This window comes from Marmota marmota, unplaced genomic scaffold (assembly GCF_001458135.2).
Source record: "Marmota marmota marmota unplaced genomic scaffold, marMar, whole genome shotgun sequence".
Lineage (NCBI taxonomy): Eukaryota > Metazoa > Chordata > Mammalia > Rodentia > Sciuridae > Marmota > Marmota marmota.
In genome coordinates this window covers 11,432,437-11,447,383 of record NW_026000240.1, presented here as the reverse complement: position 1 = coordinate 11,447,383, position 14,947 = coordinate 11,432,437, and the positions used below count along the sequence as shown (strand labels likewise).

The window sequence follows — 14,947 nt, the reverse complement described above, 5'->3', positions numbered from 1 at the left end:
AAAAACAATTAGATAAAGAGGGCACAGAGTGGAGCCGGGTGAGCAGCACCTGTGCTTCTTTGCTGTCACCCAGGGGGAAGCTGGGAACAGCGAGGTGACCGCCACAGACAGAAGGAATACAGCAAAGGCAAAGGGAGGTGACGAGAGAGAGATTCTGAGACAGGTCCAGACCAGGCAAGGGCTTCAGAGGCAGTGCTGAGAATGACGGGTGACAGGCAGCAGAGCAGAGTGGGGACAGAGCCCAGGAGAGGGACGGAGCCCAGGAGACGCCCGAACACACACTCAGGCCTGAGTCAACAGGGGCTGAGGTCCTGCTCTGGCAGAGACCACCTGTGGGCAAAGGTGGGACGGGACCGCAGGACGCTCTGGCTCCCATCTGGTTTTGTCTGTTACTTTCACAAAGCGGCAGATGCACAGAAATGACAGAATCCAAAACAAGGAGTGATGGAGAACAGCATTGCCAGTGAAGTCACTTTCTCAGGTTTGCAGTAAAAACCAACCTGAGCTAAACCTTGTTTCAGAAAAACAAGGGAGAAGGAACTTTCCATTAGCTGCATAAGGCACGGAGGTCTCACTGGACAGGAATCACTTCACTGTCTGCAGCCCTGGACAGCAACTCAGAACCGTCCTGTCTGCTCCTCTTAGGACGCGCTGTGCTTTGGTTCCCGGCTTCTCCTCTGCCTGTCTGGCCCATCTGCTTTGCTGCACGCTCCTGGCCGACAGCTCCCGACCCTCCCTGCTCTCTTGGAGCTCTGCCCCGTTCCCTCTGTCACTCTGCTCCACAGTCTTCCAAAACCCTCCATAGGCACTTCACCCCTGTTGTCTTCTGGACCACATTCTAAGTTCATGGCGTTCAGCAGGTTTCAGGTTTGTGTCACCTGCCCATCCACTGCAAGGCAGCAGAATACAAGCGAGGTTCAAAGTCAGATACTAGCACTCTTCAAACTAAATAACAGTCGGATCCCCGACTGTTATTTCTTCAAAAGTAGCAAAACAGAAAGCCTAGAACACAAAATATCATGATGCATTCCAAGTATCGACAGTAATTTCTGTTGGCCAAACTTTTGTTGAACACACACATAAGTATGCACCCACATACACATTAGGACCCACATACACATTAGAACCCACATACGGGGGACACGAGATAAAATGTATTCCTCATTCTAAGCCACTGATGTAGACCAGGTTGCAACACCCATGCCTTGATGTGCAAACGCCGACCAGTCTTGGTCACTTAGCATAGTCCCACAGACCTCTGCAACAAAAGCTGCTTGTTCACAACTTATACAAAAGAACCTGCCCACAGCTACCACGTGCCACACCACAGTGCATCATGGAGGCCCAAGCCACCCAGAACAGAGCAGTACCTGGCCCAAGGACAACACATTTTTAGTGACCTCCTAAGTGGGGAAGTGGCTGAGCCAATAATCCTCTCTCTCATGAGGAAAGTGGGTCGTTTAATATGGACAATTCAAGAAGACAGTTCAAGAGACAGGGAGGGCCCTGTTTGTTGACCTCAAGTCTAAGTGGTAGAAAGTCAAACTAGTGCATAAGAGCTCTCAGAAGGAAGAGCAGACACACAGAAAAGGGAAAGAAGTCAATTCACAAGAAGACAGAGAGTCACTGAGGGCAACAGTGCCTGCCCTCCTGAGACCTCAGCACATGTGTCCACTCTCTGAGGAATCTTCAGAGGCTCTTCTCCAGGTCATCTTAGGACCTTAAGACAGCAGGACAAGCAAGACAGTGGTCAGGCGTAACATCCCAGAGTCTCAGCTGCCTTGATACAAAGCAGAGACGAGCACCTGCCCTCGCACACTAATCCTGAGGCTGAAAAAACTGTTATGTACGATCTCCAGCATGCGATGAGTCCTCTGCAAAGACCAGGTCAATCATTTAACTGCCAGCAAACCAATCGATCCTTGATGACCCCGGCAGGTCCCCCAGCTTCTGCCCTCCTGCAGGCCAGTCCCTGCCTGCCTGCTCACACAGAGACTCTGACCCCATGGACAGAAGGGCTCCCTGTTGCTCTGCTGGGCAGACAGAAACCTGCTCCTTTGGCCACCACTACCAGAAGAAGGGTCCCCCGCCACACAGAGTAAGAGTGGCTCCATGGCTGTTGCCACAGCCGGGCGGAGGGCAGGGAATCGCCAGCATTAAGGGGGTGAAGCTGTAAGTTTGTTCCTGGCACTAACACTTGCCACCGTCCACTTACCTCACCCTTCTTACTGTCTCAAATAACAGAAATACAGGGAACAAATATCCTAATAATCTAAAAGCAGTACAGACTCATCACCTAGAACATCAGCAAGCTATAATTCTTCCAAATAAAACCCCAAAATTCAAGTAACAAATTTTTAAAGACTAATTCCATATTTAAAGGTTCCTTAGCAATTTTCATGCCACTGATGCTCTCCCACCATTATGAGGCCAGCCGGGTGCACAGGAGGCCCTGAGAATCAGTACCATCACTAGACAAAGGGAGGAGACCCAGGGAGAGGCCACTTTAAGGTCAAGAGGGCAAACACACCCGACAGATGGAAGCCACGATCTAAGGCTCCGTGTTTTGGGGCCCTTCTTGGCCACTGGGAGCTCCTGAAGCACCCGGGCCTGCTCTGTGGGTATCTGAACACGCTGTTCTCTTGCCGACTGGGCTGCTTTTGGTTTCCACTGCATCCTGTCCCCCTGCCCAAGAGGTAAATCTAGGTAGACTGAGTCCACAGTTCAATTTGATTTCACAGTAAGAGGTTAGGGGAGTCACAGGCGTGTATTGACAGTCACAGGCTGAGGAGATGACAGGTGCAGATCACAGAACCTGGTGGAGGACAGAGCTTGGACCATCCACTATCCAGAAATGAGAGGAACAGGGGAGCTCCCATGGGCATCCAGCTGTAGGAGCCAACCTTACTCCAGCTCCTCCCACCCACTGTCCCCGCTGGGGGCTGGTGCACACGGCATCTCAGCCTAGGAGTTCTCCATCTGGACACCTCAGGTGGCCGATGACGTCCTTCTTTTGACACTGACAGCACCTTTCCCAGACAGGTGCTCCTCCCCACAGGACCTTACGGCAGCACCTGCATGTCCCTCCCAGTGCTCCTGTAGCTGTAGCTCTGCCTCTGCTCGTGACAGGTGATGTCTGAGTCACCACTCCTGACAGCAAGGTGAGCCAGTCCTTCAGTCTCCAGTGCCCAGCACAGGGCTTTGGGCAGCAGGCCCTGGATGGAGACTTGAAGAGTGACGAGGTCACTCGTCAATCACTCGGACACACAGCCCATCTCTCAGATGATCTGTAATGTGAGTCCTGTGTGTGCTGCCCTTAAAAACTGAGTCCAATCAGAGTTGTTTCATTCTTGATCTCTGTTTTTCAGACAGATATGTAAAATTCAATGCTGCTGTGATTGAGATTAAGAAAAAAACTTTTCTTTTTTGGTGCTGGGGATTGAACCCAGGCCTCATGCATGTGAAGCAGGTACTCACCACTGAGTTACAGTCCAAAGAAAACTTTTCAAGATGGTATGAACATCAAAGACTGCACCCAACACATTCAGCTATGGTAAAGGGATTCTGGTACTTGGAGATGAAGTCAAGAAAAAAATAACCGCAGACTGAAACTAAACGAATAAATACATATATTTATGTGAACTTTGTTTTTAAAAAAAAGGTGCATGGTTCATATTTTGAGTCTCAAAGCCTATATAACCACCCCCACAAAAGAAAGATGACTAAATACACCCATCAAACAGGAAAGTGCACAATTATAACACTGTAGCTCAGACAAAGACCCGAAAAAGCAAGTGCTGAGCCAGGCGTGGTGGCTGTAAGACCAGCAATGCAGGAAGCTGAGCAGGAGGATTGCAAGTTCAAGGCCAGCCTGGGCAACTCAGTCAGCCCTATCTTAGAATAAAAACATATTTTAGAATGATTGTGAATAAGCTCAGTGGTAGAACGCCCCTGGGTTCAATCCCCAAAACTGGAAAAAAAGTTATGTATAATAAATGATCTGTACATTACTTATATAAATACATGAATTTACATTTTTTCTTAAGTACACATACGTGAATTTTGAGGAGAATGATGTAGACTGAGAACGGCATTATCTACAGGGAACAGAGGTAGGGCGGGATGGAGGTCAGGATGACAGGAGGCTTTAGTCTTATCCGAATTATTTGAATTCTTCTCTACATGGAGGACACAGCCTGTTTCGTTACTTAAGTCAAAGTTAATTCTCAAAGATGTTAAGAGAATAGCACAATCTAATTACATTGAAAAGGCAAAACCACACAGAGCCTGGCACCTGGCCCAGAGCTGGCCATCCTCTTTCTTCACCTCTCAGCCAGAAAGGACCTCGGTTAGGGCCTCAGGTCTAGGCACGAAGACTCCATTGCTATGGATAAGCCAAGCATTTCCCAAGTCCCACGTCCAGCCTGAAATTGTGGGCTGAAAGTTCAGCCCAACTGCTTAAACCACGAGTCTAAAAGTAGGCCAGACATGGAAAATGAGAACATTTTCTATATTTTAAACACAAAGGATATAATAAAAGGCATTAATCACCACCTAAAATGGAAAAAAAAATAGCTTTGTGAGATTGCTGTGTTGTAAGACTGTAAATGAAAATTTTTATTACTGCAGAAGTAACTATTTTAAACAACAAGACAATGAACAAGTAAATATTCAGACAAGAGTGAAAATTTAGGAAAAAAAAAAAAATGAAAGTTTTCTATGACCTCTAAGTGCATTCAGCATTTCTGCAAAGGGAATGATATTCAGGTTGGTTACATTTGTCAAGCTCTGATTTTTTAGCAAAACTGTGCCTTTCACAGAGTAGAATTTCTAAAATAAATGCCATCAGATTGAACTGCAAGACTCCAAAGTGTATGTTTTATTTTGAGCTGAGTGGAATTATATTCCCGTGTTTTAAAATTCTTCCTTTCTCATTCTGCAAGTTCCAGAAATTTTCCCAAAGGTAAATTCTGTGCCTTGAAGAGCTGAGTTCAGGATGCAAGAGACCAGGGGGCTTGTTCCAGATCTCACACGACACCGACAGCCATGCTATGTTCGGCTCCTGGGCGCTGATGAAAATATATACCACCCCGCCCCCACACACGGAGGAGTCCAAAATCTACAGTCAGCTGAAGAACCCTTCGAGATGATTTAAGATCTCCCACGAAGCCCACGTCAGCAAATGCCCCAGGATGGGAGGGGATGACTATATTAGGTGTGGAAAGTGTGCCCACGTCTCTGCCCAGGCCTCTGGAGCCTGGACACCCTCTCCAAAGGTACCGGGCATTTCAAGGTGACAGAAAGTACGCAAACACGCCCCATGGCAAATAACCATGGTTAGGGCACAACTGAGTGAGCCTGCACCTGGCACTGCCACTGAGAACCAGCAAACACAGGCTTCAGGACAGCATTTCTCAGTGGGGGGGATGGGACAAGGAAACCACAAAGAAAGCTCTCCAGGCAAAATCTTCCCACGTGAAGAGGACGATCTCCACACTTCCGGGTCCCTTCAGAGGATGGGCTCTGGGAACCTGAAGCTCACTTGTCACCCAGGTCCCCGCTGGCTGAACACCTGGCGGAACTGGGGCAGCGCCCAGTGTTCCAGCCCTGGCGAACACAATCGAGACTTTTCTTTAAACCCACAAGCTTCTCCCAGAGGTCCAAGAACTGCTGGCTTAGTCCCCATGTGCTGATTTAGGTGAGTCACTGGGCGATTCACCTGTGCGGCAGGTTCCTTGGGTCCAGGCACAATGCCAGGTAATCATTTTCCGAGGTAAAAAAATGACTTCTCAAGTTCAAAACCTCAAATCCCTTCCACAATCACCCAGCCACAACCCAGGAGCCAGGACCACGCCAGGAATTTCAAACACCCCTGTGTTGCCCGAGGCCCAGAGCACAGCGCACGGAGCTGCCTTCCCCGCGGGAAAGGACGTCCTGGCTTCCAAGACTAGATCTATATGCTTTGGCAATCGTGTGGCAAAGAGAGAGCCTGTCCCCATCCAGTGAGATCTGGGAGCCCAGGCTGCTCTCCTGACCACAAGAGAACATCCCACCTCTACCTGGAGGGTCTGCTGGCAGAGACACAGCATGACAGAGTCCCCAGGATCCTATCCACTCCATGATCCTATCCACTCCAGAATAGCGATCCTATCTACTCCAGAACTCTGCTGAGGCCCCATGAAATGCCTCTCTGACACAGCTACTCCTCCCTTCCTCCTAGATGACCACGACAGTTAAACCTGTCGCAACACTGTAAATGGGAACCGTCTGTCACCTGTGTGGCTGGTCCCTGCCCTACCTGGCACTGTCCAATGAAACCAAAGGAGACATATAAACAAACAGCTAAGTTACACGACAAAAGGAAGGCTTCAGGACCTTATGTAACAGCCATAACATCAAGAGTCTCTAGAGGGGTGAAGCTTCTTACAGTCAACTGATAAGAAGGTGTTTGCAATAAAGACAAGAGATTTTTTAGAAAATAATCAACCGTGGCTAATGTACACTTGCTGTCACCCACTCCTGACCAAGCAGGAAGTCAAGATGTGTAGAAACGTCTTGTCCTACTCTCTTTGTGGGGCAAGGCCTTACTCAAAAAAGAGTTCTGTATTAAAGCAACGCATAAAAGATTAACCCTAGCTGGGCACAATACCCCATTCCTATAATCCCTGTGGCTCGGGAGGCTGAGGCAGGAGGATCTCGAGTTCAAAGCCAGCCTCAGCAACTTAGTGAGGCACTAAGCAACTCAGCAAAACCCTGTCTCTAAATAAAATATAAAAAGGGCTGGGGATGTGGCTCTGTGATTAAGTACCCCTGTGTTCAATCCTCAGTACAAAAAAAAAAAAAAGATTAACCCTAACCCCACCAATTTGATATATTAAAAGTAAAGCATGGAAGGGTAGAAGGGTGATGCAGAAATACATGGACAGCAGAAGCCTTCTGAGGCCAGCTCTCAATGCTACAGGTCCTCTCCATGGAGGGATCAGGGAATCAGCTCAGGCAGGAAGGTGGAGGTGCTGATCGCGTGTAAGGCACAGCGGGGGTTGTTAATCATTTGCCAAGCGGCCTCTCTTTAGGGCCCTAACTGCAACCTGCACACTTACTAATGGACAGCTGTATTTGGGTATTAAAATATCTACTATCCTAACACCGAGAGCTGGTTGCACCTTCTTGGTGGACAGAAAAACCATATGGGAAGGACAGAGGAGAACTCCAGTATGGTGATTCCCTCTGGGAAGGCAAAGAGGAGGAAAGGAGAGAGGAGCACGGGCTGCTAAGCTGGTCTGTCTAAAACCCCGGTGGAGCCCAAAGAAAACAGGTTAAACTGTGAGGATGTGTTCAACCTGGGGGGTGAGTACAGCCATCGATGACCTCTACTTATTACTTTTTACCTTTATTTATTACTTTTCTGTATATGTCAAATACCTGATAACAAACTAAGGTAAAACTTATGTGAAAGGACATGTAAAAAACACAAAGGAAATGCAGGTAGATACTTCAGCAATGTTAGGTGACAAAGTCCAATCACACTGCTTTGATGAAATGAAGTGCCAAAACAACACAACAAACACTCGAATCCAATTGGGAACACTCAAATCCAAGGTACATGTGTACCCATGGGACGGCCTGCTTTGTCATTTTACACTTTACCTTGAGAGAGCTCCTTGAAACCAACTTTGTCCTCAGAAGGCACATCAGCTGGTTGGCCCTTTCCCAAGTGAAAACACACACCCACAGGACAGGCTCCTCTGTCCAGCTGCACCGCACGTGCTTACTAAAGAACAGCAGACTCCAGGAGGCATACCCGTGCCAGCCTCGCTGTCAGTGCTGCAGCTAGGCCGGCCCAGAGTGCAGCTGCCACTCAAAGGCCGATGCTAACACACTCAGCTGCTGCCAGAGAAGGCAAGAGAGCAGTCCTGTCCATGTCCTCTACAAGATGCGCCACACAGACCCATGACTGTCCGCTTTGAGCTGCCTAATACACCAATTCTGTGGATAGGTGTTACCACCTCACCACAAACAAATCATAAAACACCACAGAAACTGCAAAATCTTAGCAAAGAGCCAAGTCTGCAAACTCTTAGCAAAGAGCCAAGACATTTTGCTATGTTCACACAACATTTCTTTAAAACTTGGAAGCAGATACTCATCAAAGTACAGATTTCTGGGCCCGAAGACCTAGCAACATGGCTCCCCAGTATGGACCTAGGCTGAGCTAGGCAGGAGCTGCTGGATTTATGCAAGGCCTGCCCACTGCAGCCCCATGGCTCTCAGGACCCCACACCACAGCACCACTCATCCATACGCCTGCTACCTTGGGGGCACCAGACTCTTCTTAGAACAAAATTGGGAGGTAGGAGGGTGATAGGACTTGGTTTATACAATTTTCAATACTAATATCAGTTGGAAGAGGGATGGCGGATGGAACAAGAAGCTGTCCCCACCATTAGTATTGACGCATGGTCACGGTCCTGGCTGTACAGCTTAAGACATGAGTCCTCTTCCTATACTGGTGGGTTCCCTAAGTACATGAGATTCCTGGTGGTGAGCGACCGTCACTGCAGCTCAGGAGAGCATGGTCTCTGCCAGGACAGTGCCTGAGGACTCTGGGGGTGAGCAGGCTTGTTTCTGATGCCATGTTCCCACGGCCCAAGCCAGCCAAGCACTATCAACTTGCAAATGCATTAGAGCTCCACAAATGCTTTGCCCAAACCCATCAGATGAATCAGGCATCACACTGCCACATTCTGTAAGCTAGGAGGAAAATAAATTATGGCAAAAAGGCAAAAAGATGTTTGATGCAAAAAGGAGAAATTACTCATCAACCCAAAAGTAAGTGTCAGATACACACACACACACACACACACACACACGATGAAACATTCAGCCAGGTGTGGTAGCGGACACCGCTAACTTCAGCAGCTCAGAGGCTGAGGCAGGAGGATAACGAGTTCAAAGCCAGCCTCAGCAACTTAGCAAGGCCCTAAGCAATTCAGCAAGCCCCTGTCTTTAAATAAAACATAGGGCTGGGGATGTAGCTCAGCAGCTGAGTGCCCCTGGGTTAATCTCTAGTACCAAAGGCAGAGAAAAACAAAGATGGAACATTCATTAATTAACCTTAAGAAAATATAGATGTGTCTATTTCAAATGAGATGTCCAAGGAAGAACTGTAATAAGTATCCTATTTTGCATAGGTAATTCATATACATACATACAGCTACGCAACACACATGTATACAAATATAGACAAGCATACATGCAGATGAACATATACATGAGGACAGCCATGATTATGACAGAGCTCAGGAAGCACTGAATTATCACCACATATACACTGTACAGAAACAAGGAAGAAAAGATACAGTGTAGAAAGCTTCCAGAGTCCACAGAACCCTAGTCCTGAGGCTCCTCGCCTTATCAAGACCTAATTTTCCTGTTCAAAGTTCGCATTCTCACTATCGCCTGTGGAGTTTCGAGAGACATTTCCCAATCTGCAAGGTCCTTCTCCTTAGAGATCTGGGATCACGGACAGGCAGAGTAAAGGCCATGCCACTGCAAATTTCCACAATGGTTTCCCCCTCTCAGAAGGGACAGCAGATGGACACTTACCGCAGAGAGCTGGCTCCAGGTGGACCTCAGTGGCTTATGGTGAATCACAAGCCTCTCCTCCAACTTCTGTTCTCGGGGCTCCGACTCTTCATCAGAATCAATGTCCAGAGCCTTCTCTTTGTAGTTCTGATACAGGACCGCATTTTCTACAAGAAAAAAAGCCCGAAGTGTCACTGCTGCCCCAATCACTACTACTGTTCTAAACAAACCTCCAAATTTCACACCACTTGGTCTCTGGTCTAATCAACAACAGATAAAAAAAAAAAAAAAGCCGATTTGTCACTGAAGAAAAATACATGACATTCCAACTGAAGCCAGTTTCCATATCCCTGTCCACGACTCATGGAAAACAGTCTCTTAGGTCACTTTACTCATGTCAGGTTGATGCGTGAACCGTGCATTCTCCAAGGTCCACCACCGTTCATTCACCTGCTCACTGTCATCTACCCAGCACTGGGGTCTGATGGTAAAATGGAAAACAAGACACCCAGGTGAGCTGATTTAGTAAGAAAACAGTCCTGTTCACTCATGCATCTACACACTCAACTGGCATTTACACAAGGCCCACGGGCACCAGCAACTGGCAGGTCTACAACAAGGAACAAAGATTTCTTCAAAAATCTCAATCTTCATGGAGCTGACATTAAAGTGAGAGAGCCCTGCAATGCTCAAGCAAGTAACTGATACAGGATTTCTGAAGTAGTTGTCATGCAGAAAAATAAAACATGAAAGGGGGTAGGAAATGCTGGGAAAACAATATGCAGATTTTAAGTAAGGTGGTTTAGAAAGGCCTCACACAGGTGACATTTAATCCAAGGCATAAAAGAGAGAGAAAGCAAGCCACACTACAGCTGGGAAAGAGCATCTCACCAGAGGAACCGCAAGGACAAAGGCTCTGGGGTGAGTCTGCTTGGTAGGTCAGCATGCGGGAGGAGCAGGGAGGCCAGGCTCTGGAGCAAGAGGAAACAACACCTCAAAATCACTAAAGGGGGTCAATAAGATGGGTCCGCGGCTTGCCTAGGAGTCACACTGTGCGAGGAGGGTTTACAGAGACCAGCCAAACAGTCCAAATCACGCAGGGCTTTACAGCAGTGTCAGAGAGCTGGGTTTGACCCAGAGTACAAAAGGACCGAGTTTCTTTCACACTGTGCGGAATACAATGGAGCCGCTGGAGGAAAGCCTGCTTAGACTGCAGAGCAGCACTGACTACCCCAGAGACTAGCCAGGATGCTTTAGGGGTATCACTGCTGATGGCGACCTGGGCTGTGTGGTCAAGAAGGATGGGCGATAGCCTGGACATGGGACACAGAAAGGGAGGCATCAAGGACATTCCTAGGTCTTCAGGTCCCACGACTGGGACGCAGGAGATGGGAACACCAGAAGAGATTCAAGTTCAGTGGGGATGACTGTGAGTGTGGCTTGGGGCCCAGGGAATTTGAAAGGCTTTCTTTTCTACCAAGTCAAGCAAATACCTGCCTCTTCTCCTACCAACTGCAGACAGCCCCCAGGCACTGTCTTAAGTAGCTGGGGTCTAAGCAAGATTTTAGTTTCAGTCTTCTGCACAGGAGAAACAGGTATGTAAAACTGGTTCCCCCCGCCAGGCTTGAAAGCACTTAGTGGCTGGCAGAGGGTCTGTGCCTAGCCTTGTTGATGGGAGTCCCATTCCTTCTCACTCAACATGACAACAGGAATCTTACACTCAATTCACACAGGATGAAACTGGGGCTCAGTGAGGATAAGGTTCTCATTCAGTGTCACTCAACTGATGAGCAGATGCAGGAGGACAGAAACCCAGTGTCACAGGTTCTCACGCTGGAGCACACCACCTCCTGATCTGCAGACTGGCTCCTAATTAACTGTTGAGAATCCTGCATTCTTTGTGTGTGCATATGAGAAGTGGCAAGAAACAGCTTTTTGTGAAAGGAAATAGGATAAAGCTGGTGACAATGATGATCTGCCCTCTGATTTTTAAAAACCTCAAAAAAATGGAGCTGAGGCAAAGATCACACCATCAATATCAAATTTCAGAAGATGTGAAGCCCCTCCCTGGGTAGGTGTTGGACAGGTGCCCTGCTCACCTCATATCCACAGTGGTACAAGAGGCAGAACCTGCTACCTAGTACTGGCTACTACCAGCTGTGGCACAGGGCACAAGCTGATAAAGCTCTGCGTCTCCAGTTTCCTCAATTATGAAATCAGAGAAATGAACTTTTACTAGCTAATACACTATACCTGGGTTTCTTCTCCACATAGCAATTGTTCTCTAATAAGATTGGTACGATGAGAAGATTTTATAAATTAGTCCTTTTTAAATGTTACAATGTCAAACCCAACTTTCTAGAAAGTATACAGGCTGCTGGGCACAGTGGCACATGCCTGTAATTCCAGTGACTGGGGAGGCTGAGGCAGGAGGATTGCAAGTTCCAGGCCAGCCAGGGCAATGTAGTGAGGACCTGTCTCAAAATAAAAAAATAAAGAAGGCTGGAAATGTAGGTAGCTTAGTGCTAGAGTGCACCTGGGTTCAATCCCCAGTATCTCTCTCTCTCTCTCTCTCTCTCACACACACACACACACACACACACACACACACAAACATACAAAAGAAAAAATTACATAAGGAGAATGTTCTGTAATCACCCAAGCTCATCCACTTACAACTCTGGGTGGTATACACGAACTTCCAGGCAGAGCCTTCCTCTCTGTTTTAGATGCTGGGCACACTCAGCATTCAAGGCATGACAGAAGATAAGTGGTCTCACAATCTCCAGGACCCTTGTGCCCCATGAGGGCCATGCTGGATCTGATCTGCTCAAGCCCTGCCAGTTGGCTGACACCGGACCCACCTATTTACAGAAAGAACCCTAATCTGATTAGGATTTGAACACCTGGCTCAAGCCGCTTTTGTTTCTGAAATCCTTAAAAAAAAATACTATATGGGTTACAAATTCTTAATAATACATTTTGACAGCCAGGAGAGTTAGATGTTCCCAAATGAAAACTTTAATAAGGAAACAGGAAGTCAGAAATGAAAATAAAATGTGGAAATATGGGGGAAAGACTATTGAGCCAAAGGAAATGTGACCAAAGGAAATATGGCTTCAGATGTCAATGCCAACCTCAGAATTTCTAACTAAAAAGCCTGAGCTTGATCTTAATTTCTGTTTTTTTCAGAGAGATGAACTGGAATCAAATTAGAGAAAAATTGCAAGACATTTACTGAAAAAGTCATCACTTTATTAAAAATGTCAATAATTTCATTCACCACTGTTATTACTAGATAAAAATTAAAGCTTGGTGCAGAACTCTATATAATCTGGAAAGGAGCTGGCCATCTTTCTCATCTCGAGTGTTTTTGTTCCTGCAGTTGGATTTCAACTTATAATTGAGATTCCACATTGAAACAGCTATAAAGTCTGGAAAATTACATGCTTACTTACCTTCCCCATCAAATGTTCCTTGTCCTTTCAGCATTTTTTTCTAAGAGAAAAGAAAAGGAAGAAAAAAAAAACAGCAAACTATGTATGAATAAGCCAAATAGAAAATACAGCTATTTTAAGTAAAAGTACTCTCTTGTTGCAATCATTAGATTTCCAAAAGCACACAGCAGAAGATACCTAGAGCAATTTACTCAAATGAGAACTACAGTTCAGTCAAACAGTAGAAGAAATGAATATAATGTCCCCCACACCCCGTCAAAACAGAGGGAGACTCCTCCAAGGACCGGCAGCTCAGCTCATTTCACTACTGGTGATTCACTGTACTGTTGACCAGAACCCTGCTATACTCACACAGTTGGACAACAAAACCCAGAGAAGGCTATGTGATGTCTTTTCCGTAAGACCACGGACTATAAAACAAAACAGGCTTGCTTATGATTACATATGTGACATTTATATAGACTGGGCCCAGTCTATATAAAAATGTGTCTGTCAAAAGGAATCTCCACCCTATTACTGAGATGGGTCTTGTTTCTGGGAAGGCAGCACACACTCCAAAATATTCTTCTCTAGTTTCCCTATGTCTTTACATCCCAGTAGACCCTCCGTTACTAACTGCAACTCCCAGGCCTACATCAGGGAGCAATCCCACACACCCAAATCTCAGGTTTGGGGCTACCCATGTGTTAAATGCACTCAAGGATTCATGAGCTTAAAATAGGAATTAAACACAATTAAAGACAGTAATGACAAAAATGAGCAACAAAAAAGGTAACAAACTGTGTCTTTCATGGTTTTAGTGATAGACTTTGGAATTCACATTTTAACTGATGTCAAGTATATGGTCACCATCCACAAAACAAGTAAAAGAAGAAAAATAATCAACTATCTCAAAAGAGAATTAGCATTTCCCATTATGGGCTGTGACCGTCACCTCTAAAGGGATACCACATAGCTAGGCCACAGGCAAGAGTAGTACTTCCCACCCTCTTTGGCATTAAAAGGGCTCAGAACTTTGGGGTCAATATTTAATTAGCAGTAATTTTTTTTTTCCTTCCCTCAATTTTTGCCAGAGTTTAAAAAGTGACTGGGCTTCACTTCTACCCACAAAACTGCATGGAACTGCATTCCGTGCCTGCCAGCAGCACAAAGGCAAGCCAAAGATGTGCACAGGTTACCACAGCAGAAACACAACCGAAAAGGCACGATCACTCTGGTTTCCTCCCACCGACACCTTCACTTTTGGCATGATGAATGACAGAGACGCTCGCCGCTCTTACCTTGATCCTTCCCAGGCTGGAAAACTTCTCCCTGTCTTCCATCACTGCTTTCAAAACAGGCTGGGACATTCTGTTCTTCTTCTTTGAGTTGGTAGGGCTGTCAAAGTCAAAGCCACTGACCACGGCCCTGCGATAGGAGGTGGACCGCAGGCCCCTCCGCAGAGAGCCCGGGCTGTCCACGTCGTTCTCCACCTCGCTCTCCTCCCCCGCGTGGCTCAGGGGCGCTCCGATGCCCTCCACCATGCTGCGCACCTTGAGCAGCCTCTTGTGCGGTTCCACGTTCTGACTGTTGGATTTACTTAGTTTAATTTCCGAGGCCAAGCTTTTGGGGATGATCTGCTGCTTACCCACTTTGAGGGCAGCGGGGCTGTTTGTGCTCAAGACCACCGAGGGGTTCTCGGGGAGCTCGTTCTCCTGGGAGGGCAGCCTTTGGAGAGGGAGTTTTTGTTCTGAGGACCTTTTCTGGGGCGCAGGAGAGAGTTTCGAGGGCCCCCGGTCGGGGTCCTTAACTGGCGGACTGGACTGCGAGCCGGAGCCAGGAGAGTTGTGCTTGGGCACATGGCCATTGGAAGTGGGCGAGGGCACTACGCGGGCGCTCCAGCCTGCGGGGCTCCGCTCGGGGCC

General features: G+C 47.2%; 1 protein-coding gene across 1 annotated transcript in view; it reads right to left on the bottom strand.

The window, feature by feature from the left end:
* The window catches only part of Arhgef26 (Rho guanine nucleotide exchange factor 26), a gene marked incomplete at its 5' end in the record, with an annotated part of 95,165 nt that extends 80,218 nt beyond the window's left edge, over positions 1-14,947 (bottom strand). Inside the window, 3 exons of the mRNA XM_015486736.2 lie at positions 9,607-9,752; positions 13,044-13,083; positions 14,324-14,947. Coding sequence (XP_015342222.2) covers positions 9,607-9,752; positions 13,044-13,083; positions 14,324-14,947 — 810 coding nt within the window. The remainder of the gene's footprint in view (positions 1-9,606; positions 9,753-13,043; positions 13,084-14,323) is intronic.